We start from the raw sequence: 22,955 nt of genomic DNA on the forward strand, positions 1-22,955 counted from the left end.
TAAATCAACATGATGAAGATTTGGGTCTACTTTGTCTTCTATTTGGTGCAGAGTCTCTAGTCTAATTCCTAAGTCCTTGGGCCATTTTGAGTTGAGTTTTGTGCAGGATGAGAGATAGAGGTTTAATTTCATTTACTGCATATGGATTTCCAGTTTTGCCAGCACCATTTGTTGAACAGGCCATCTTCTTTCCATTTTATGTTTTTGGCTCCAATCGCCTATTTTCTGAGTTTTGAGATACCTTACCAAGACAAAAGTGGAAGTATTCATCTGTAATTCTAATGCCAATGTTAGTACATTCTACTGACAAAAAAAAAAAAATCAGGTTTTTGGTGGTATTTTAAGTCATTTTAAGAGATGCCTAAATAAATATCCTTATCAATTTTATTCTGGCCTGAAATAATCCTAAGGGTTGAATTGCCAAAACAGACCCCAGAATCAGGTCTGTCTGAGCACCAAATTCCATTAATGATTCCATGAATACAGGTCACAATTAGGCAAAGTCAAAACATCCTCATTAGGAAAAACCCAAAACTGTCATTCAAAACTGTTCATTTTCTCCTGTATTTGGGCACATTTTAGTTCCAGATTTACCTAGTGTTTTCTTTTTCTTTTTTTTTTTTTTTTTGTGAGGGGGCGGGGAACCAAGGATTGAACTCAGGGGCACTCAACCACTGAGTCACATCACCAGCCCTATTTTGTTTGTTTGGGTTTTTTGTTGTTGTTGTTGTTTTAGTTTTAGGTGGATACAACATTTATTTTATATTTTTTATGGGGTGCTGAGGATCGAACCCAGGACCTCACACATGTGAGACAAGCACTTGACCACTGAGCCACAATCCCAGCCCCTACCTAGTGTTTTCAAGCATTTCTCACAAGAAGTTCAGTTTGGGGATATCTCCATTTCATAACCATTACAAAACTTACATACTGAATTCTCCAGCTGGTCACAGCCAGATAAATCCACACAAACAGACTTATTTACAATAAATAGTCTAGGCAGACCAGAACTGTCCTGGTAAATGCATCTTATAGATAGGGACTCCCTGGTATCTTTCCAACGGTATGTACAATAAGCAGGTTTATAAGAGGGTCTGGTGAGGTCATTTCTTCTACTGAGAGGCTCAGACATGGAGGGAATTAGCCAGAGGCCTGACATTAACACCTTCCCTTCTCATAACTTGACTTTGATGTTTACTTCTTAAGTTCAAAATGTAATCAACTTTAGGATTAGTTTATCTGACAAGTTCCTAAAATGACCTCATATGTATTTGATATTTTATTCCTTTCAAAGCAATCATGAAACTAAAAAGGAATTTCTGGATTTTGAAACAAAGCCCTTTTCTTTAAAAAAAAAAATATAAGCAGAAATAAGTAGTTCTGTGTTTCCAGGACATATAAATTAAATCACATATTCAATCAAGTTAATTATTAGATAAAATGACTGCATCTAAAATTAAAACTTCTAATATGTTTTTTGAAATCAATAAGGAACATGTTATTTTGGTAATTTTGAAAACTAAATAAAAATTCTTCCTTCACAAGTACCTAGTTTTTTCTTGTATATGTAACAAGTTTGAAATGCATAACTAGCATCTAAAAGAAAATCCCAGATGGCAAAATACAGAGGGCAAGAAACATCAGAATTGATGCAGGCTGCCCCGGATATGGGGGATGTGGAGAGGGGTCTTATTGCTTAAAGGTTTGGTTTTAATTTGAGAAAGTGCATAAATAAGCAATTTCATTAAAAAATTAAAAAACAATCATCTTTTTAAAAAGTATCTTGGTAGACTGAAAAACAAAAAAGAGTCCAAGAGCACAGAACATCAAGAAAGTTTGAGCTCTCAGTAGAAAGAAAAGATCCTCTAACAATTCTGGTCTTGTTCCTATGCCTCTCAGAGTTTTGACATCCAAATTTACACACACATACACAAAAGTGGAATGAGCAGGTTTGTCAACAATGTGAAAATTAACTACTAGAAGAGGAAAAGAAAATTGTTTTAAGACAGTTACCTCATGGTGCAGGACTAGAGATGAGCACCTGGGAAGCAAAACTACTTGCTTCATATTAGAACCTCATGCACAGTCTGTTTTTTAATCATTTGCATGTATTACTTTGTTTAAAATTAGGTAGAGCTAGGTAGATGAGTAATTAGAAGGAAAACAAACCAATGGGCAACATGATCACATTTAAACAACTCAAATCAACTATGAAGTTTTGTTTAATCCTCCACTTATAAATTATTCACAGGGGCATTTTGATTCTAGAAAGTTCATAAACAGAGTGCAAATCGCCCAAGCAGAAGTAATTTGCTGCTTTTAAGCCAAAGCTCTGAGTGGCTGGGGAGTTGCCTGTAGGAATTAACCAGAACAAAATCCTGATTAAACAACTAATTGGCTTGTCTACTAATGAAAAGGAAAACAAAGTACATTTCTCTACCTCAAGACACAGGGTCATAAAAACAGAGGGTTTTCAGAACCACTTCAGAGAAGATGTTTAAATCACTGAGAATAAAATTCAACAAGGTGAAGCCCACCGAAGAGAACCATGAGAATGAGCATCCTTCTCATCCCAGCCACCAGTCCCAACAATCCCCAGGACAGGTATGTTCTTCACCTTCCTGATGCAGTCTCCGTTCTCATCCCTGCTTGTCTGATAATAGAAGTTAACAAATGCTGTTAGATAAGATCATTAACAGTTTTACAGTACTGTCTGAGTTGTTGACTATTTGGAGTATAGACTCTGTAATTTATGAATTTCCATAAATATTTGCTTAAAAGAAAATAATAAACATTTAGGAGAGCATATTAGGATTTGGGAAAGCCAAGAAAGACTTCCCATTAACAAGTTTCACTTCTACCATTATCCATAATGAATCATTTCTCAAATATTGCATTGGCTATATGAGTTAGTTTCAACAAGGAATGTTTAGCATCATGGTCTTAAAACACTTAATTTTATGAATAAATTCTCTAGAACACTCTTTCTCAATAAGGAGGAATGTTGCTACTCAGAGGATATTTGACAATGTCTTGGGACATTGTTTGGTTGTTACAGTTTAGGAGTGAGAATGTTACTAGCATCTGGCAGATAAACTCCTGAAGTGCTGCTAAACACCCCAGGGTTGTGAAGACCAGCCTCCAACACACAGAATTCTCTGGTGCAGAATTTCCATCCTGCCAAGGAGAAGGAATCCTGCAATAGATTTTTTTTTTAATTCTAAGTGTATTCATCTGTAAAATAGAGATAATAACAACTACTTTTTAGCCTCCTTAGAAGAACCAGAGACAGTATACACAAAACACTCAGTAGGTACTTTCTGAGTGGTAATTATTATTATCATTATTAATCATTTGGGTTTTTATTACAGGCTTAAGTTCAAAGTAACAACTATAAGAGCAATGTTTGCTCAACACTATCTCTGGAATAATTTTCCTGATTTACTTTAAAGAACTACCTAAAAGAAGTACTAAGGTTTTTAAACCAATAGTTTACCATCTGAAAAAGCTAGAGAAATGTCAAGCTCAAGCAGGAGTATACCTCAGGGAATGAACGTGGAGGAGGGACAACATTGTGGTTACTTAATGTTGGCCTGAAATAGTTACCTTCCTTAGCTGATTAACGCTGACTGTCCTTGCAATAGAGAAAAGAGGTGTTAGTGTTCCTTCATGAGAGTGCCTGGGCTTCTTTCTAATTCTTATGTCAAAAAAATAATCCTACAATGCAAAATTACTTAAATGTTTATAGACTCATGGAGTGTTGCAAATATTGAGCTGGGTACATTCCTCCAGGTAGTCTTGCTGTGATTTGCTCTAAGAAATTCACTATATTCATGTTTAACCCTTGCCTACCATGATTATTTTCCCACAGAGCATGCAGAAATAATGAACACATTATTCTCTTAGACAACATAATAGCTAAAAGCAATTACTCTGTGCCAAGGGATGTGCTAAGCCCTTTCCAAGCACTGTTGTATGTAGTCCTCACAAAAGCCTTGGGTCCTATTGTAATTTGCTGCTTACAAAAAGCTGACAAATGACAGAGCCTGGCCAGGAGCTCTTTTTTCCTTGACATTAGTACCTGAGAGCTAAATCACCAGGCTACTGCCTCAGAACAGAAGATATTAGTGGAGCTCTTCCAGATACTCTGACTGCAGGAGAAAGTGGTGTTAGAGAGGAGGTAAAACAAGCAGAAACTTCTTAAAGGAATGGTCCCTCCTTTAGGAACAGTAATGCTGAAGTTCTTAGATGAGGTCCAGGTAAAACAATTCTTAAGTATGTCCCCTGCCATCCTGACTGCCATAATTTATGGGTGTTAATCATGAAGTCTACTGGTATCACATTATATCTGAAGCCATATTTGGAAATTATGGGCATCTGTTCTTTCAAAAACCATGTGGGTATAGGAAAAACAGCTTTTTCCAGTTTTAAGTATGCTAAATGTTACAAATGACAGAAAGTTAAACAAAACTATTTTTCCCATAAAATACAACCTTTTAAAATGGCATTTAAACAATAATTCTCAAATAAATAGATTATTTGACTCCTATAAGGGAATATCTAAGAATAAATAAATCCATTTATACTGTTTTTTAAAGTGTCATTTAAAGAGTTCATTCATAAACCAAAAGATCCTAAGTAATTCCTATTTACCAATAATTAAAGAATTGCAAACTCAAGACCAAGACAAACTGTCTTACCTCTGTAAAATACAATGTTCACATAAATCTACATTTATACAACATATAAAAACTACTACAGAATTGTGTATGAATAACATCATAACATGATGCAAAAGTGCTTGACTGAAGTAAGGAGGCTTTGTCGTTATTCATAAATTGTCCTGGATTCGTGCCTTCTAGCTATAATCATATGAACCAGTCACTCAGTCAGTTTTCTTTTCAAAACCATCATAACAATGGCTGTCTTGACCACTACATATGGTTACTGTGAGGTTTCAATCATCTGATTAATTTACTTTTCAGCTTAAAATGACAAGTGTACATAAATAATATCAAGAACTGCATATCATAGCACATAAGAATATCATGGTCCTCGTCCCTGCCTACTGTCTAACCTCGAAATCTCACTATTCCTTTTCAAAACACTTCCACTGTAATATCCCTCCACCCTATACAGTCACAACTCATCTACCTAGAAGACATGGTTTCTATGTCTTGTCTACCTGGAAAAAAAAATCTCATCTTCATAAAATCAATAACTACTTATTTTTTAATATTCTGTTTTCTTTCCCCTCTACACCATTAGAATTGACCCCTCTACTTTTATGCCCTATCTCTGTCCTCTGTCTTATCATCTACATTTTACTGCACTTACCTGTTTGTGTGTGTTTCCCCCTACAAGACCACACATAACTACAGAGCCAACCTTTCTGTGCTCTGAGTTGATATTTTATTTCACTCTGTCCCTCAGACAAATGTGACCACATTCAGTGTGACTTAACTGCATTTCAAAGGAAAGCTTAGATGCTCAGACAAATATTGAGGTAGAAGGAAAATGAAATCATAAAGGGAAGACAGAGAGTTAGAAATAAAGGGATGAAACCAGTTTCTCCCCACCATTTTAAATTCTACCACTAAAGACCTCAACTGAGACCACCACTAGTGTTATGTGAAGTGAAGACCAGGATTGGGAGGAACATGAGCCAGAGAGACACTGACAAAAACAGAGTTTCCATGCCAAAAATGCTGTGTGTGGGGGGGGAGGGGTCAAAGTTGATTACTCAATAGTAGAGCCAAGCATGTTCATTTAAGTGCAAGAAACATTATTTTTAGAACATCATAAACAAATGCTAAATTTAAAGAGTACATTAGTAATTGAGAGAAGAAAGTATTACATCTTACTTTCAACTTCATTTTTATGTAAATTATTCACATTATAATCTCTATTTTGTTTCCAAAAGGGAGAAAACAAAAATGAAGAAATATCTCTGAAAACCAAGGGGACTCCAATCACATCTGAAGAGCCACACACCAAAACACAAGGTCAGAATGCAATCTATAGAAAAAAACAAAATAGTGAAATGCATATTTTCCTGAAATGTGTTGTCTGATGAAACATTTGTCCTTGACCAGGTGAATTATCTAGGGTCACAATGACTGAAGAACTAAATAGTCACAAAATTACTATTTTTTCACTCAGTCACTCATTCATGCATTCACTAGATGTTTTTTCATGGCCTAGCATGTAAAGGCACCATTCCATTTACTGGAGATGCGCTGGTGTATAATATGGATCAAGTCTGTGCTAACATGGAACTTGTACTCTAGAGAAAATGAAATTGATCATAGACGAGTAAGCACATCATAAACAATGTAATTTCAAGCAATGATAAGGTTATAAAGATATTAAAGCAGACGTGGGTTATACATGTTTAAAGGCTCAGTGCTCACACTTCTCCTATCACTCATCAACTCTCGCCATTAGAAATCTCATCTCTATGTGGATGATTCTGAATTCATGTCAGAGCAATTTTTTTAAAACCTAATCCAATATTTTCCATAAATACCTCTATGGTCCCAAAGAAAGCATATTTAAAATTGCATTCCTTATCTTCTCATTCAAATAAGCTCCCTCTCCTGATTTACTTCTATTTCTGGTACTAACATTTTTTTAAATCTTCCATTCTCACTCATGTTCCATTCTTCTACCTAGGAGTTCTGTAAGGGAAACAGTCACTAAATCTCCTTTCATAATGACCCTCAAACCCACTTGCTTCCTTGGTAATCCCAGTCATACCATCCTGGTTCAGCCTACACCACTCCCAGCCTAAGTGTTACACACTATTTACGTATTACTTTCCATTAGCCAGGAGTGTGACCCCACAAAAACCTCAAGTGCCTACATGTTGCCTACAAGACAAAATCTAAATTCCTTCACCTGACTGTATAGGTCCTAATGCAATCTAGTCCCAGCACCCCTTTCTAGCCCTTCTCTCCTTCTTTCACATATAAGCACTACATGCTAACTAAGAAAACACAAAAACGATAGAATCACTAGAACAGAATATGCCATTGAGAAATGAGAAAACATAAAATTATTGCCATAAATCTAGAACAACTGTTTTGTTTTTCATCTACTAAACAAAGACTGTATATAATGATTTTTAATGACTTTCCATTTGTGCTAAAATAAATATTTGAACTAAGGCCTAATTCAGTTTTTATTAGTCAAAACTTCTCATCTCTAAGAAGGAAAACATAAGAAATACATGAAATTACAGGCAAGATTGTAAATAAATAAATCAATCACAAGCAAGGGGTGTAGCTCTGTGTTAGAGCACTTGCTAGCATGCACGATGCCCTGGGTTCAGTCTCTAGCACCACTAAATAAGTAAATAAATATAGAAATAAATAACTTTAAAAGAAAAAAAAAAAAGAAATGAATCACAAGAAAGGTTGTAAATAAGCTAATTCCTATCAAGGAATATCCCCACAATCAAAAGCACTACTCTGAGCAAATGGCCCCACTTAATTAAATGTAACTACTCCTATTTAAGAGAAAAGGACCTATAATGAAGGAAAAAAACAAATTTGACAGATAGATGGACAACTTGAATCATTGGAGGGAAATATGATGCTTACAGTAGGGAGCATAATATTATAAAGATATTGATTTTTTCCCAATTTAGTTTACCTTTCTATTTTTACCAACTCTTCTCTACTTTTGGCAATATAATTCTTAAACAAAACAACTAAGGAAAGAAAATTCACTTTAGTTTCCTTGAGCTTATTTATTTACATACTTATTTTGATGTTCTGGATTATTCCTCATATTAGAATATGAAGAATACTTTTTTGTTCTTTTACAGATTAGGTGTTTTTATCACTAAGTTTCTTCTGCATTTTCATCTCAGCCAAAAAACAGGAAGGCAGTAAATAGCATTCACTTACCTGAGGAGGAAATTTTTACATTTAAAAAAAGAAATGCTTCATAATGCTTTCAATACGAATGCAATGTAAAATCACTTCCTAATTGATGGCTGAAGTGTGACTATTCAATTGTTAGATGATCCGACTTAAAATATTTAGTATGATGTGTCAATAATGAAAGAGAAAGCATGTAAGAATCATAACTTCATCTCTGATTTTAAAAAAAATTAAAACTCACATATAATACCTCCTCAAACAGTAAGAGATATATTCCAAGAGGACAGAGTGAAGAGCATGAACTTGCTTTCCTTTATCAACAGCTGAAGACAACGCATTCTTCAATCTTCAAAATGTTTTTGAAGGAGAGAAAGGCCCTTCTGTAGATCACACAACACTCTACATTACATACACTGAAATGTGATTAACAAACAGAAGTGTAAGGGAAGAACCACTGCAGATCTGAGTCAAGGGAAGCAAAAAAAGAAAGAAAAAGAAAAAAAGAAAAGCCACAGAATTATTGAAATAATTAAACTACAATTCAGGTTTATTATGAATTAATAATTGTGATAGTTTCAAAACTACAATTCTTCACAAAGAAAAATACAACATGGCATAAGACTAAGGATCACATCTTTGGTATGACAAGTTTATTCTGATCCCTGTTATACTTTTTCAAAGTGTATTTGTAAGCTTAAATTTTTCATAGCTGGTAATAAAACTTCTTTTGTGGAAGTTTCATTTAACAGAGGAGCTATTTGAGTGAGAAGGAAAAAAGTTTTTTTATTTTTTAAATCTGCAGACTTAGCATATCTTCAAAGACTGTACGAGGAATAAGATATATTTAAGATATTTGTCTTGGAAAAAGCAAAATTATTAGGGTTTAAAGATAGCTTCTGATATATGCTTGATATTTTTATGTTCTTCACTTCAAAACATGCAGGTGCAATGTCACAAAATCTGCAGATGTGGGTTTCTGATTATAGAACTCTTATCTTCTGCAGAGCATGGTTAATTTATATCTGCCATGGAAATGAAGAATGCAACACATTTTGGATTCAAATAAAAATAACTTACTAATGTCCTCTTTGGATTGCAATCATCTTTCTTAGGTTTCTACTTCACGCATATTACATTAAATGCTTCTTTAAACAAACATTTTGGCACTCTTTGAGAATATATAAATGACTTACCTAATAATAGTTTATAATGCTGTAAAGTGAACTTATTCATGTGGAAAGGGGGCAAAGTTGAGAGCATACACAAGTGTGCTGTGGTATGTGGTAGGCTGAATAATAGCTACCCAAAGACCACATTCTAATCCCGCAAACCTATTAATTTGTTACATAGATGGAAATTTTTTTCATTTCTTACTAAGGTTTCTGAGATGGGAAGATTATCCTGGGTTTTCAAGGTATCTCTGTTTAATCAAGGTTCTTTATGAGAGAAAAACAAGAGGGCCAAAGGCAGAAGAAAAAGATAGAACAATGAGAGCATGGGTTGGATCCAGGCATTCTAGGGATGGAGGAAAGGGCCACAAGTGAAGCGATGCAAGTACCCTCTAGAAGCTAGAAAAGATAGAGAAATGGAATCTCTCCCGAAACTTCCAGAAGAAACAGACTTTCAGAAGCATTTTAGACTTCTGACTTCCAGAGCTAAAAGAGAAGAAAGTCGTGTTATTTTAAGCCATTAAATGTGTGATAATTTTTTACAGCAGCAGTAGAGGTCTAATACATATGACTTTAGAATAGTCCCATTTTAAATATAAAAAGCATAAATTTAAAAAGCAAAATTGACTGTTATTATAAGCAATCATGCAAATTTATAGTAAAGGCAATATATTATACCAAAAAGAGCATATGAGAGCTTGACATCCCTGAATTCAGATCCTAACTCTGCTTCTTTTTAACTTTCTAGTCAAGATATTTAGCTTCTCTTGAGTCTCAGTTTGCCCATGTATAAAATAAGGATGATACCACCATCACTAGGTTATGAACAAGAATTAAATTAGGTAATATATTTAAAGCACTTAGCATTGACGTTGGTAAATGTTGACACAAGACAGATAAAGAGCATGAATGAGCATGACCCAGGCCCTGTCTAAACAGGCCACACAGCTCCATCAAATCACTGCCATGTGGGGATGAGGGTCAAGGGCTACCAGATGTCCCACTTTGTCCAGAGAGATTATGAATACAAACTGTAATTTGAATTTCTCATTTTTGAATATTAATTTTTTAATGTTTAAACATTTCATTTTTTTATTCATTAAGAAAAATACCTGAATTCTTGTCCAATGTAGTCCACAAGATCATTTTGTGACCTTTAACCAACCACATAATAGATATTCAGTGTTGTTTATACACATGAACATTAACTTCCCTGGACAAATTTCAAGTTTAGCAATGTTTTTGGTTATACTCTTCCTCTTCCTCTCCTCTTCCCTCACAGTGTTTACTCCAGACTTTGTTTTGCAAACAGACTATGAGTGGGTGAACATTGCTGGGCCTCCTCTGTCAAACAGCTCTCCATAATCAAGACCTCTTGGTTCCAACTGTAGCTCATTCCCAGGCTTAAAGAGGTATGCCTGGGCTCCACCAGTCCCTGATCTCTGACCCAAACTGACTTAACTTGTGTCTCAGGAAGTTCTTAGTTTAGATAGCAATCTTCAAAGTTCAAAAACTGCTCTGGAGCTAAAACAACTCAAAAAAATAAATAAATAAAATAAACTCAATTAAAAAAAAAAAAAAAGAAATGGGAGATCAGAAAAAGGGGAGAAAATCTGGTTTGTTTAAGTAGAAAACCAATGTTCAAAACTTGGCAGTAACAATTAGCAATATATAATTTGTCTATGCAGAATAGGAAAATGACTAAATGACTATACTGGAATTTAATTTACAAGAATCAGTAAAGGCTTCCCCAAGACCAAACAACTTGATTGGTGTAAGGAGGTGCTACTGTGGCTAATTTTTAGTAGCCCACCCCCTGTAACTATCAGTTCTATTCATCGGCCAAAAGGTAAGATGAGGATATATTTTTTAAGTATGAAATTTTATAATGAAAACTACTTAAGCATTTCTCTGCTTCATGCAAACAGAAATCGTCTTACATAGTAAACAATGAGATTTGTAAAACTTAATAAGACGAGTACTTGCAAAATGATAACTGATGTGACGATAAAAAAATTGAGAAATGAATAAACTTGAATGCGAAAGCTCTGTTGGGAGCAAAGATAAATATAAACGTGCTTTCTAGTTTGAAACAATGAAGAAAATTCCTGTGATGGTTTGGCAAGGGACAGAGACATAATCAGGGCACCTTCAGTGAGTGGCAGAAGCTGGTTGTAAGAAACTTTTGAATAACTGAAACTGAAAAGACATTCAGGGGACAGAGGCAGATCCAAGAGCTAATTACATTCTCTGCCTCTCACTCGCAGGGAACATGGCTTCATTTCCCATGACCTCTGTGTTTCTCTGCATATCTACTCTGCTCTGCTCTCATTCCCACTACTTACTTCCTAGTCCAAATTCCAGAGAGAGCAGTCTGACTGACTTAGATAATAGACACTGTTCCCATTGGGCAGAGCCCTTCATAGCATCATCACTGGCCAGCTCTGGATAAGCCACACTCTCTAGGTCAGGTGCCCAGCAGTGTGCACCATCAGTAACCGTCCCTGCAGATAGCATAGTGAGAGCACCATCACAGACGAGGGAGAAGCAGCTAAAGCTTTGCCAGCTAAGGGAGAAGTGAGGCATAGAAGCCTACCCCAGTTTAAATATCTAACAGAAGACAGACTGACTGATAAAATTACTATTATAACTGTGTTTTTAAAAACATTTTTTAGTTGTAGATGGACACAATACCTTTATTTTATTTCTTTTTATGTGGTGCTGAGGATCGAACCCAGTGCGTTACACGTTAGGCAAGCGCTCTACCACTGAGCCACAACCCCAGCCCTCTATTACTACTGTTGTATACACTAAAACCTTAGGAGAGTCTAACAAACATGGCTAGGCTATAGTGTTTTCTTTTAAAAGGAAAACATAAGCACTATGTTTATGTAGTTTGCATAATTTAAATATATTTGCATAATTCAATTAAACTGTGCTTTAAGGTCTCTTTCTGATAAGCATAACACTGATTTGTGGGAAATTACATTATGTTTTCCTGGTCCCTGGAACTCTCTTAAGTAAATGGAAGTTCTTGCACGCCCCACATACAATAGTACTATGCAGCCCCGAAAGAGTTAATGTATTCTTTAAAAAGCAGGAGGCAGGCAATTTACCCAGTCTGCCAGTCTGGCTGGTGGAACACTTTGTGTTTATATTGCATTTTTCTCAAATGGAGTCTTTATCTAATCCTCACAGAAATCCCCATGACAAAAGTGTTTCTCATTTTATGGATGAGGAAACTGCTATAAAAAAGCGACTTACCCAGAGTCACCCAGAGAATTAGTGATGTAAGGATTAGAGCCTTTATTCAGTATCCAGCTCTGGTAACTCCCCACATTCCTTAATATCTGTACATAAAATGTGTCTTCTATATGAATTAATCTCAATTTTAAAAGTCTCTAAAACCAAGAATGACATTGACAGAGGACAGAATCCCTTGATCCTGACATGGTATCCAAGCTACCTATTCTTTTTTATTTATTGATTTGTTCATTTCTTTACTTTGAGATGATGTGTCCTAAAGTCCAAAATCATCCTAAGTATCCCTTTGAGACTTCAGTAGCACTTTTGAGTAAAGGCCACCTAAGCTCCGACCCTGTCCTGCCTCTCTCAGCACAGGCTCCAGCTTCTTCTTGAATATCTCCAGTCACAAAGCAATGTGTTTTGTTGTCAGACAGGCTGTTATAATATTTTGAAGGATTTTTTTTTTTTTTTTTTTTTTTTTTTTTTTTTTTTTGCGATGCTGGAGATCAAACCCAGGGCCTTGTGCTTGTAAGGCAAGCACTTTGCCAACTGAGCTATCTCCCCAGCCCCATTTTTTGTTTTATAAATTCTGCTGATAAGTTCTTCTTCTGCCTTCTAGAATATAAAAACTAAATCTATTGTCATTTCAATGTAACAGCCTTCAAGGAATTTGAAATGACTCTTTGGTAACTAGTTGATCTTCTGTACTTTAACTAAAGAACCTAAGTTCCCTAAGCCATTCCTCAGATGGAATGGTTTCCAGAAAACTCATCTACTCTGAGTCCCTCCTCTGGATTTGTAACAGATGACTCACACATTTCTTAATATAAAATATGCCATTTTCCTATTCTTGTGAATGACATTTTAGGGCACTCTCAGATTCCATTTCATGTGCTGTGTTATTAACTTCCTTCATGACAGTTGACAATCTACAAATACATAATTTCAAGTGTGATCAAGGTGCTAAAAGTAAAATTATTCCAAGTACATTATGCATTCCAGAAACTCCAAAGTTAACCACAAGCCAAATAAAAAATACAATCTTGGGTGCCTGAAAACAATCATTAGTTATCCAGTTGTTAAAACTGTGTTATTTTTTACATTAACTCCCAATGTTCTTTCATTAAGATAAAAATGATAGTATTGTTCATGTATCTAATAAAAGTATCTAGACTCAGTCTGTATTAATTCATCCAGTATCTAATCACTTAGGTACTGGTGATTCTTAATGCAAGAAGATTTATTTTTAAGATAGAACCTACAACTTATCTGGTGTCTGAGAAATTAGAGATTCCACTAAGTGATATCATTCCCCCAGAACAAACTTACCAACCAATGAAATCTTTTCAAATTTTCTCCTTTTCACATGTATCCAAATAAAGGCCAGTTAAGTACCTTTCTCATTCACAGCCTTATTCCAAATTAGATTTTTCCTCAATCACCGCTTTTCCAGCATTTATTTAATGCTACTGATAAAATGGGGAAGGTTAATGTGTTTCCACATCACTTATTTCCTCTCTTCAAGAGGGAAGCAGATGTTTCACACCTGATGCAGTTGCCATGATGTGTTGCTTCAAGGGGCCAAACAGACTGGAAGTGTATTACTCAGGCCCAGTGTGATGTGCTGCCAGACTGGAGACAGACTTGGCCAGGTGTGTGAAGGGCAAACTCAATTGCATTCATTTTTTGCACATTCAATCAAAGCAACCATATCAGGACACTTTGATTCCAGTTTTCTCTATCTGCCATGGGCACACATTCCAGGGCAGAATTTGATCAAGTATACTGATGAGATCTGGCAATTGCTATACAACATGCAAAGAACACGGCTGGCAGAAAGACACTATTTATTTGGGTAGCTACAAAAGAGGGAATCCTGCTGTCCATGTGTGAAGTTGGGAAGTACAATGTGCAGTTGACAAAACTTCACCCAGATGCCAAAGCAAGATTTACCTTATATTTTAGATTTCTCTTTCATGAGTATGATGCAAACTCTCTGACCATCTGTTCCCACAAATCACAGGCTCTGTGAATAAAAGACACCCACACTGAACTACAGTTGATGGGGATCCTTTTGTTTTAAAGTCCTCTTGGGTTTTTTGAAGTTTTGGTTCTACTTTGATAAGAATAAGTAATAACTAGTTTCTCATCTTAATAAGTTATTAAGTATTTATTTTATAATTTACAGCTTATCCACAAATCAAACTAGACTGTAATTAATTCCTGAATACCCTAGACTTGTCACAATAGAGGCAGTGTCATTTTAGCAGGGCATAGAATGTCTCTGCAAGACTGAGTAAGGGCTGGGATCTACATGGAGTTAATTCAGTCCAAATGATATGATGATAAAAATTTATTATAAAAATGGAAGAAAAGAACTATTGCAGTTATTTCATTGGTACTGGCAGAAAAGTAATACTGCAAATGTAATGAAAGAATAGGATGCAGCTTCTTCTCATTCAGCTTTCTACAAAAGTCAATAAAAACTTCTAAGAAACACTGTCTTATAGATTCTCCTTGTTTTAAATTCAGGTCTTTTCTGATTTTTTTTTTTTAATTCATATGTCATGATCTATCTTAATCCCAATTCTTTTTTTTTTTTCAATGTTTTTAGTTATAGATAGACCCAATACCTTTATTTTATTTATTTATTTTTAAGTGGTGCTGAGGATCCAACCCAGTGCCTCACGCATTTGAGGCCAGTGCTCCACCACTGAGCCACAGCCCCAGCCCAATCCCAATTCCTTTTTAGGGCTGGTATTCCTACAAAAATATATGAACACAATGGTCCCTCGCTAGTTTTCAGTTCAGACTTCTTTGAGGCATCTGTGATAACTCTAGATCTTCTTTATGTTAAAAAAAATGTGTATTCAATATAGAGTCTCCAGGGTTCTAGTCCCTAAATACTAAACATCTGTAACCAGGGATTAAGAATTCTGCTTTGAAATATCTAACAGTAATTGTCCTAGTATTTGTGGATATTGAGAAAGGATAAGCTTCCACTTTCTTCAGAAGTATAACATGGCATCATGACAGAGATATGAAAAATGATTTTTTTCCGTTGAGTAAAGAAAAATGGGAAAACATGGCTCATCCCAAACACTTAGGGAACACAGTCTCTTCATATTTCTATCAAACATTTCTTTCCTACCAAAAAACATAGTGAAGATGTTGTTTCTTTACTCTGAAAGCTATTGCATGCTGATAAACTCAATGTACCACATGGCTATATTCAAAGAACCCTATCCTACGATTTTTATTCAGATAACAGTATTACACTTGAAATACGGTTTTCACACTTTGAAGAGGTGATTAGAGTGAGTCTCCTTGGTACCTCAAATAATTTGGGAGTTTGGAAGGTTTTCTATCTAACCATAATGAAGACTTATTTAGTGATGTTTTCTATCTTCTAGCCAAAAATACTCTAATTTCAAAATAAAAATAGAGTATCCTAAGAAATCCGGGGGGTTATGATTTCTTACTCAATTTTTTTTTAGTTGTAGATGAACACAATACCTTTATTTTATTTATTCATTTATTTTTATGCAATGTCAAGGATCGAACCCAGTGCCTCACACATTCGAGGCAAGCACCGTACCACTGAGCCACAACTCCAGCTCTTATTCATGAATTTTTTAAAACTATATGTAGTGACTGAATTTTACAATCCCCTTTATCCTGAACCATATTCCTAGAATAATACATTGGAAAATTTAGATGGATCACTGAGAATTTTATATTAACAGGCTTGTATGCCAAAAACTTATAAAGTGATCATGTACTGATTTAACATTTTTGCAAATCCAAATTTTCAACATTGGGTTTGCTTAAATTTTAAAACTACAATATTACAATACAATAAGATTGATGATTCATGTCTTGGTTTCAATTTTCTAAGTACAGTAATCCAATTAAAAATAAATTAGAAACTAGCTAATGAATAACCATTAAATTGTATTCTTTTTCCCTTTCACCTTCTATATTTTCTTTTAATCTTAAGTAATTTACTTTTATTAAAAACTTCTCCCTAATCCAAATATTTACCAGTGATTCAATTCTTCTCTGGGTAAATTACAATTTAAACTATATTAATTGAAAATGGTATTTGGAGGTTTGATAGGAAAAATTTAACTTCTGAACTGAAAATAAAGCTAGTATGTACTAGTTTGTGTCACTTCTTCAGAAAGAGTTTCATAGCTAAAGATAATCAGATCAAAAATCAAAGATTTGATCTCATAAAAATTAGAATGCAGATTATAAAATAATGATATCATATCTGCCTATTTTGCTTTGCAAATTTTATGTGCATCAACTTTAGTAATAAACTATGAATACTTAGCAGAAACAAAAATACCTTTTGGGTGATGAATGCTCTTGTTCAGTTTTGCTAATATCAAAAAGAAATGTATACCATGTTAAAATTCTATTACATAACATACCAATTTTAATTGTATTTTTCATTGGTCTGAAGGTCTACAGGTTAACTCATTCTGCACAGTGTCCTGGATTAGCAGGAATCCTTGGGGATGCTTTCCTAGAAAACTATTCCAGAAAACAAGTAGACTCTCCATAGCCTGTGTTGTCAAATTAACTGTGCCAAGAGTGACATGTACTCTTCTATCTATATGCTATTTCCTTGACATAGATAAAGACTGCCAGAAAAATTCCTCCAGAGATTTGACCACAAAGCCTGATCCTCAAAGTTCAATGGAACCAACCAGAACAAAGTCGGAGCAGAAGGAAATAGGGACTGAGAATGAAGAAGCAATCAGGTGAGAATTTAATAAAACACAGGATACATGTTGGAGACAGTATTCCGTCTGTACACACACAAAAACAATTCTAACACCTCGTTCCTCTTTAGTTGAGAAAAAGGGCAAAAGAACCACAATAGTCACATAAGACAAAGCAATAGCCAAGAACTAAAAGGTAGGTGCAGGTCCAGTTCAATGTGCCTTACCAGTCAGGCATGGCCACTAACCAAGAGCTCCATGCAGCCACACAGCTTAGGTCAAATCACACCCACAGAAACATTGCAGTAACATGTGTGAGTCACTGTATCATCATAGAAACAGCCCACATATTTATCAGGCATGAATTTTAAAGGAAAAAAGTTAAAAGAAATTTTCCAAGTTCACAAAAAAATAGCTATTTCAATTCTGTAAATATTTTATTGTTCCAGAAGATTATGATTTCTTGTCATCAACCAAAGAAAGTGTGGCATGAAAACCAAGGATAATTATAGAACTGGACATTTTTTATGTCACTGAAAGAACATAGTTTTATAAATACTTCCCCTACAATTATTGGAAATATCACAAAAGAGATGCCAATTTAAATATGAATCGGTAAATCCACAATAAAAGCCAAGTTGGAGTACCTTCATCTTGCCACTTCTTGGCATGATGTTATATGCCTGCTGATCTGATTTGAATTGCTTCACTATAGCTGATATAATTGCAATGGGCTTATGAAACAATAAAGGAATATTCTTTAACAGGCAAGAGGAGTTATCCTTTTAAAAAGAGGTAAAAGTTCCTATTCTTCCATTTCGCTTCAGCTTGCCCCTCCTTCTCTCTCAGCAGCTCTTTTTCTCTTTTACACTATCTGCTGTCAGAAGAATTAATGTGATTATCTAGGATCCACAGTATTGCTGATTGAACAATAGGCATCAGTAAGAGAGAGTGCATTTTCAATGAACACAAATTTGGCTATATATGAAAATAAACACAAGCTCTCTCTAACACATACATACACAATGCTATCATGCTATCTGACAAAAATAAAACCCGACATATCATTTAGACAGAGAGAAGATGGTTAAACTCTAAAGTGAGGACTGGAATCTTAAAACAGGATAAGTAATTATTTATGTTATTTATATAATTATTGGTGCTTACAGAATGCTTTGCACTCCTATTAGTGGGTCATCATTATCTTCGCTCCACAGATAAGCAACCAAGACACAGAGAGGTTAATTAGTTTGCGTATAGTCATAGGGTTAGCTCAGATAAGATTAGACTGCAGAAGACTTGAATTCCTGAGTGGAACTTTTTCCTCTCTCCTACCAATACGCTCCCCTTTAATCAATGACTTAACCTTCTGAACTAATCTTTCTTTCTAGCATTTATTTTAATGTATATAAGTTTTTGCAGTAAGTGGTGGTAATAGACTTTTGAGAGACTGAAGTTGAATCCATAACTAATATTTTTGGGGTTATGTTCCTCCTAATCCAATTCATTCCTACTAGAGTACTTTTGCTCTTCTGAAAATATGAAATCTATGGAAAGTTTTCAGTTGCCCAGAAAGTAGGTCAAACAGTACAGTTCAATACCATGAAACTCCTTAATATGTCCTCTGAGGACCTGCCTGGTCTACCCCTTCCCTGTTTTTCCTTTGCCATCTCCCAACACTTCTCCTCCCTATCTTCCCACTTCTCTGTTCTAGCCACACCTCTCCTATATATATTTCAGTCTCTTACACTTGTTACAGTCCCTGCTGCCACAGGTTTTGTGCTACCCACTCTTCAGATTTCATTCTGACCATTCTTTTCTTAGAAGGCTTTCCTGGTCTTCCTAACTAGGTCCTTTTCCTCTTTAATAAGAGTTTTTGCATGGTGTACATTACTGTTGCAATTCATATGATTATCTGATTAAAGTCCATCAGTCTTGCCTCTTGGTTGTATGCTCTGTTATGACAGGGGCCAAGGTGTCTATTAGTGATGGCTGGTATCTCCATTACCTAGCTCTGTGCCTGGCACATGATAAACTCACAAAAACTACTGATCGAATGAATTAATGGATGGATCCCAACCTATTGGTTTCATTTCTCTGGAACTTCTAGATTTTCAGAACTGTATAGTATCTATAAGAGGAGAGAGCAAGATATGAGTAGCACTCAAGACTTCCCATTCCTGCTTGGAATCCTTGGTAAGAGCAAGGATGGCAGGTGGCACCTTATAAAGAGAATGAGGAAACCATCTTAGGCCCTAAAATCTGAGTTTGGAATAAAGATGTAGCTCAGTGGTGGAGCACTTGTCTAGCATGTGTGAGGCCTTGGGCGCCATCCCCAACACAACAAAGAAGTAAATAAATAAGTCAAGTCAGTCTTGATTCCTTAGTCCTCATTTTGGGTTTTCATCACTATCGCTATCCTGAAATGGCAAAATTGTTGGCATCCAGATCATTTTTTGATGTCTTCCTGACAACTCTTTCTGCAACATAGACAGTAGTGCAACTGGAGAATTATTGATGAGCTGAGTAGAACCAAGTTAGCTTAAGACTCTTGCTTTGTTATTGGAAGACCATCTGCATCTTTTCTGAGGACTGAATGAAAATCACCAACATTGAAAAAGCAACTTAAAAGGAACTAGTTGTAGTGTCACCCTTGACTAAAGTTAATGGAAATCTTAATCTTCCAGGACCGTGTAGGATTTATGAAACTTTCTCTTTTGACCACATGGGCAACAACGGCACCACACTTAGAATCTTAAAGAGCATATTTTTATATATGATTAGAAAATATCAAAGATAAAATAATTGTCTATTGAAAATACTATTTCACAATGCCCTCAAGGAGTAAAGCTCATTTTATACATTTAGTTATTAAAAATCACCATCTTCAACTTTGGGCACGGTCAAGTTTTAAGAAGATTTTTCTCCTGTAAAAAGCATTAAGGATTTCATTGATAGTAGGAACTAAATATAGATGTGTGAGTGACCAGTTCTCACCTCAATTATTTTAAATTTGGGAAAAGTTAGGTTATTAATAAATAAAATTTAAAAGTAGGTTTCTTATTCTAAGTGTATTTGCCTTACCCTGTGGCCTAAGCCCTGGGTTGACTAGGGATTAACGTGTCTGGGCTGATCAACAGGTATTGGGGAGAACTGTCTCTATGTGAAAACTGCAGTGTGGAATTGTTGATTACATCTGTAGTTTCTGTTATGCTCAGAAATTGCACAGAGGTAGAGACTATGAGGAATATAAGCATAGAAGTTATTACCATTTGTATCAGTCAAGGTTCTCCTGAAAACCAGAACTGATGGGATATATACATATATAGAAAGATAATTCTTATTAAGGAAAGGCTAAGGACATTATGGAGGCTGAGAAGTCCTGAAATCTATAATCAGCAAGCTGTAGACTTAAGAGAACTGATGGTATTTTTCCAACCCAAGTCTGAGAACCAGAGGAGTCAATGGTATAAGTTCCAGTCCAGAAGTTGGCACACCCAAGACTCAAAAAGAATCAGTGTTTCAGTTTTCTGTCTGAAGATTTAAAAAAAGGTCAGTGTCCAAGCTCAAAAAGGCAGTCAGAAGGAGTCCCTTCTTAGTCGCAGGGGAATCACCCTTTTTGTTCAGTGCAGATCTTCAACTGATTGAATGAGGCATTAAGGAAGGCACCCTGCTTTACTCACACTTCTGATTTAAATGTTCATCTTATCCAAAATGCTTTCACACCCAATATAATGTTTGTCCAAATATCAGGACACCCTACAGCTCAGCCAAGTTGACACATAATGTTAATCATCACACTATCTCCATTACAAATATAAAGAAATTGAAATGGCATAAATTCTGTTTTTTCTGTGGCTAAAGTACAGTGTCTTCTCACTATTTCACACTGTTCTTGATTCATTGAACCCACGATTACCCAAAATTTGTATGCCTTGAGCATACAGAACAAAGATTTTAGCTTACCAAAAAAACAAAGTCTAATGTTAACTGTTTATAAAATTGAGCATCCAGTTGATAAAATGTTTCCTTTACCCTTACCTCAAATATTATTTGGTAATAAAAAAAGAGCATAGGTAGATATTGTCTACTTCATTATTTTTATATAAACAGAAGTGAACGAAGTTTACATTATTATAAAGAGGTGATTTTCATAAAACAAAATCACTCTGACATTTTTATCCAACCCTCAACAAGTTTCTAAATATTGCCTAAAACTAATTTCCTCACCACAGTAATAACACTTATCTCAAATACATGTCAGTCAAGGAAGAGATCCTTTTTGATGATATCCCAGTATTAGATGTCCATGTTTCTGGACTGGAATCCACTTGTATTAAACTAGATTTCTTTCTTTATTTCTTAAATCCTTTCACAACATTTTCTAAATTGTCCATCTGAGAAAAAGAAATTCTCTGCTGATCTTCCCCCCAAAAAGCTAGCCAATCTGTTGTCTAGTCAGATGAATCATTCAGCTTCTAAAAGACATGAGGTTCACCTCTGGAAAAACCCATTGATACCATTTGTCCATTACCAAGAAAAATAGCTTGTTTCTAGCATTCTATTCCAGCACATCCTTATTTTTTAATATAAAAATATATTTTGATGGACACTAATGAATAGCAAGCAAAAGAAGATGTGTTTTGCCTGGAAACATCAAATAGCTACTTCTGGAAAAGGAGACAGAGTTGAATAGCTGATAGGTTAAGTGGTTAAAGGATGAACAAGCAAGGAAGTCAAACATTCAGTGCCTGGGACTGGGGTGTGCTTCCAGACTGACTTACAGTGTAGTATGTGACTTTTCATCACCACTGCTGCCCATGAGGCTGAGAAGGAAGGTTATTTCTATGAATAGTCTTTGTTCATAATAGCAATCAGTCTCTATTTGGGTGGTTTTAAAATAGGCAATCATTTCGCAGCAGGAACAATGAGAGCAGAATAGAATTCAGAATCTTATCAGCCCTCATAAACACTGACATTTATTGTCTTGTAACTAGAAAAAGCAAGAATCACTGCAGGAAAGATGCTTAAAAATCCATATGTGCTTTTAGAGTTGAAATAGAAAAGGAATGTCAGCTATCAAGTTTACAAAAATAAAATGCAATTTATACTTCAATAATTTACAATTTAATAAAAAAACAAAAAAGAAATCAGCTATATGTTTGCCAATTTTGTGGGATATTTAGTGAAAATTATACACTATTACTTTTAACCCGAAATTAAAATTTCCCTCTGTGATAAGCAATACTTTTATAATTAAGCATTATAAATTCTTTGAACAACAGATTGCCAATTTATTTCTTTTTTTTAATTTTTGTTTTTAGTTGTAGATGGACACAATACCTTCATTTTATTTATTTATGTGGTGCTGAGGATCAAACCCAGGGCCTCACGCACTCGAGGCAAGTGCTTTACGGCTGAGCTACAATCCTTGCCCGCCAACTTATTTCTAATAATGATTGCTAGCTTCTATTTCTAGCAATATGGCAGATTAAATGTTTTTTAAGAATTCTTTGGGGAGAAAACAGTAAAAAATACTAGATAAAATATAAAATCATACCCTTTCATGCATGACTGAACTTCTAAAAAGCAAATGCAGAATGTATTTAAGAACAAAATTAGGAAGTTTAAAAATTGTAATAAGGGGTAAAAAAACAAAGTTCAGTAGTGAAGATTATAACCAGATACAAAGAACATAACAAGTAGCTACCCATTAACTTCTAATATACATTATGAAATTTGGATGATAATGATGTGTTAATGTATGTTCAATTGTCAAAAATGTATCACTCTGTTAGGGACTATTGATAATGAAGGATGCTATAAATGTGTGGGAGCAGAGGAGTATAGGAAATCTCTATACTTTCAGCTTAACTTTGCTGTGACCTAAAACTGCTGAAATAGCAAGCAAACTATTT

The 22,955-nt window shown here is 35.1% G+C and overlaps 1 protein-coding gene across 1 annotated transcript in view; it reads left to right on the forward strand.

Annotated features, from left to right (window-relative positions):
* Positions 1-2,493: 2,493 nt before the first annotated feature.
* Cngb3 (cyclic nucleotide gated channel subunit beta 3) overlaps positions 2,494-22,955 on the forward strand; it is a 147,626-nt gene continuing 127,164 nt past the window's right edge. The window contains exons 1-3 of the mRNA XM_047530139.1: positions 2,494-2,604; positions 5,924-6,005; positions 16,950-17,076. Of these exons, the coding sequence (XP_047386095.1) occupies positions 2,494-2,604; positions 5,924-6,005; positions 16,950-17,076 (320 nt within the window). The remainder of the gene's footprint in view (positions 2,605-5,923; positions 6,006-16,949; positions 17,077-22,955) is intronic.

Source organism: Sciurus carolinensis, chromosome 1, assembly GCF_902686445.1.
Source record: "Sciurus carolinensis chromosome 1, mSciCar1.2, whole genome shotgun sequence".
Taxonomy (NCBI): domain Eukaryota; kingdom Metazoa; phylum Chordata; class Mammalia; order Rodentia; family Sciuridae; genus Sciurus; species Sciurus carolinensis.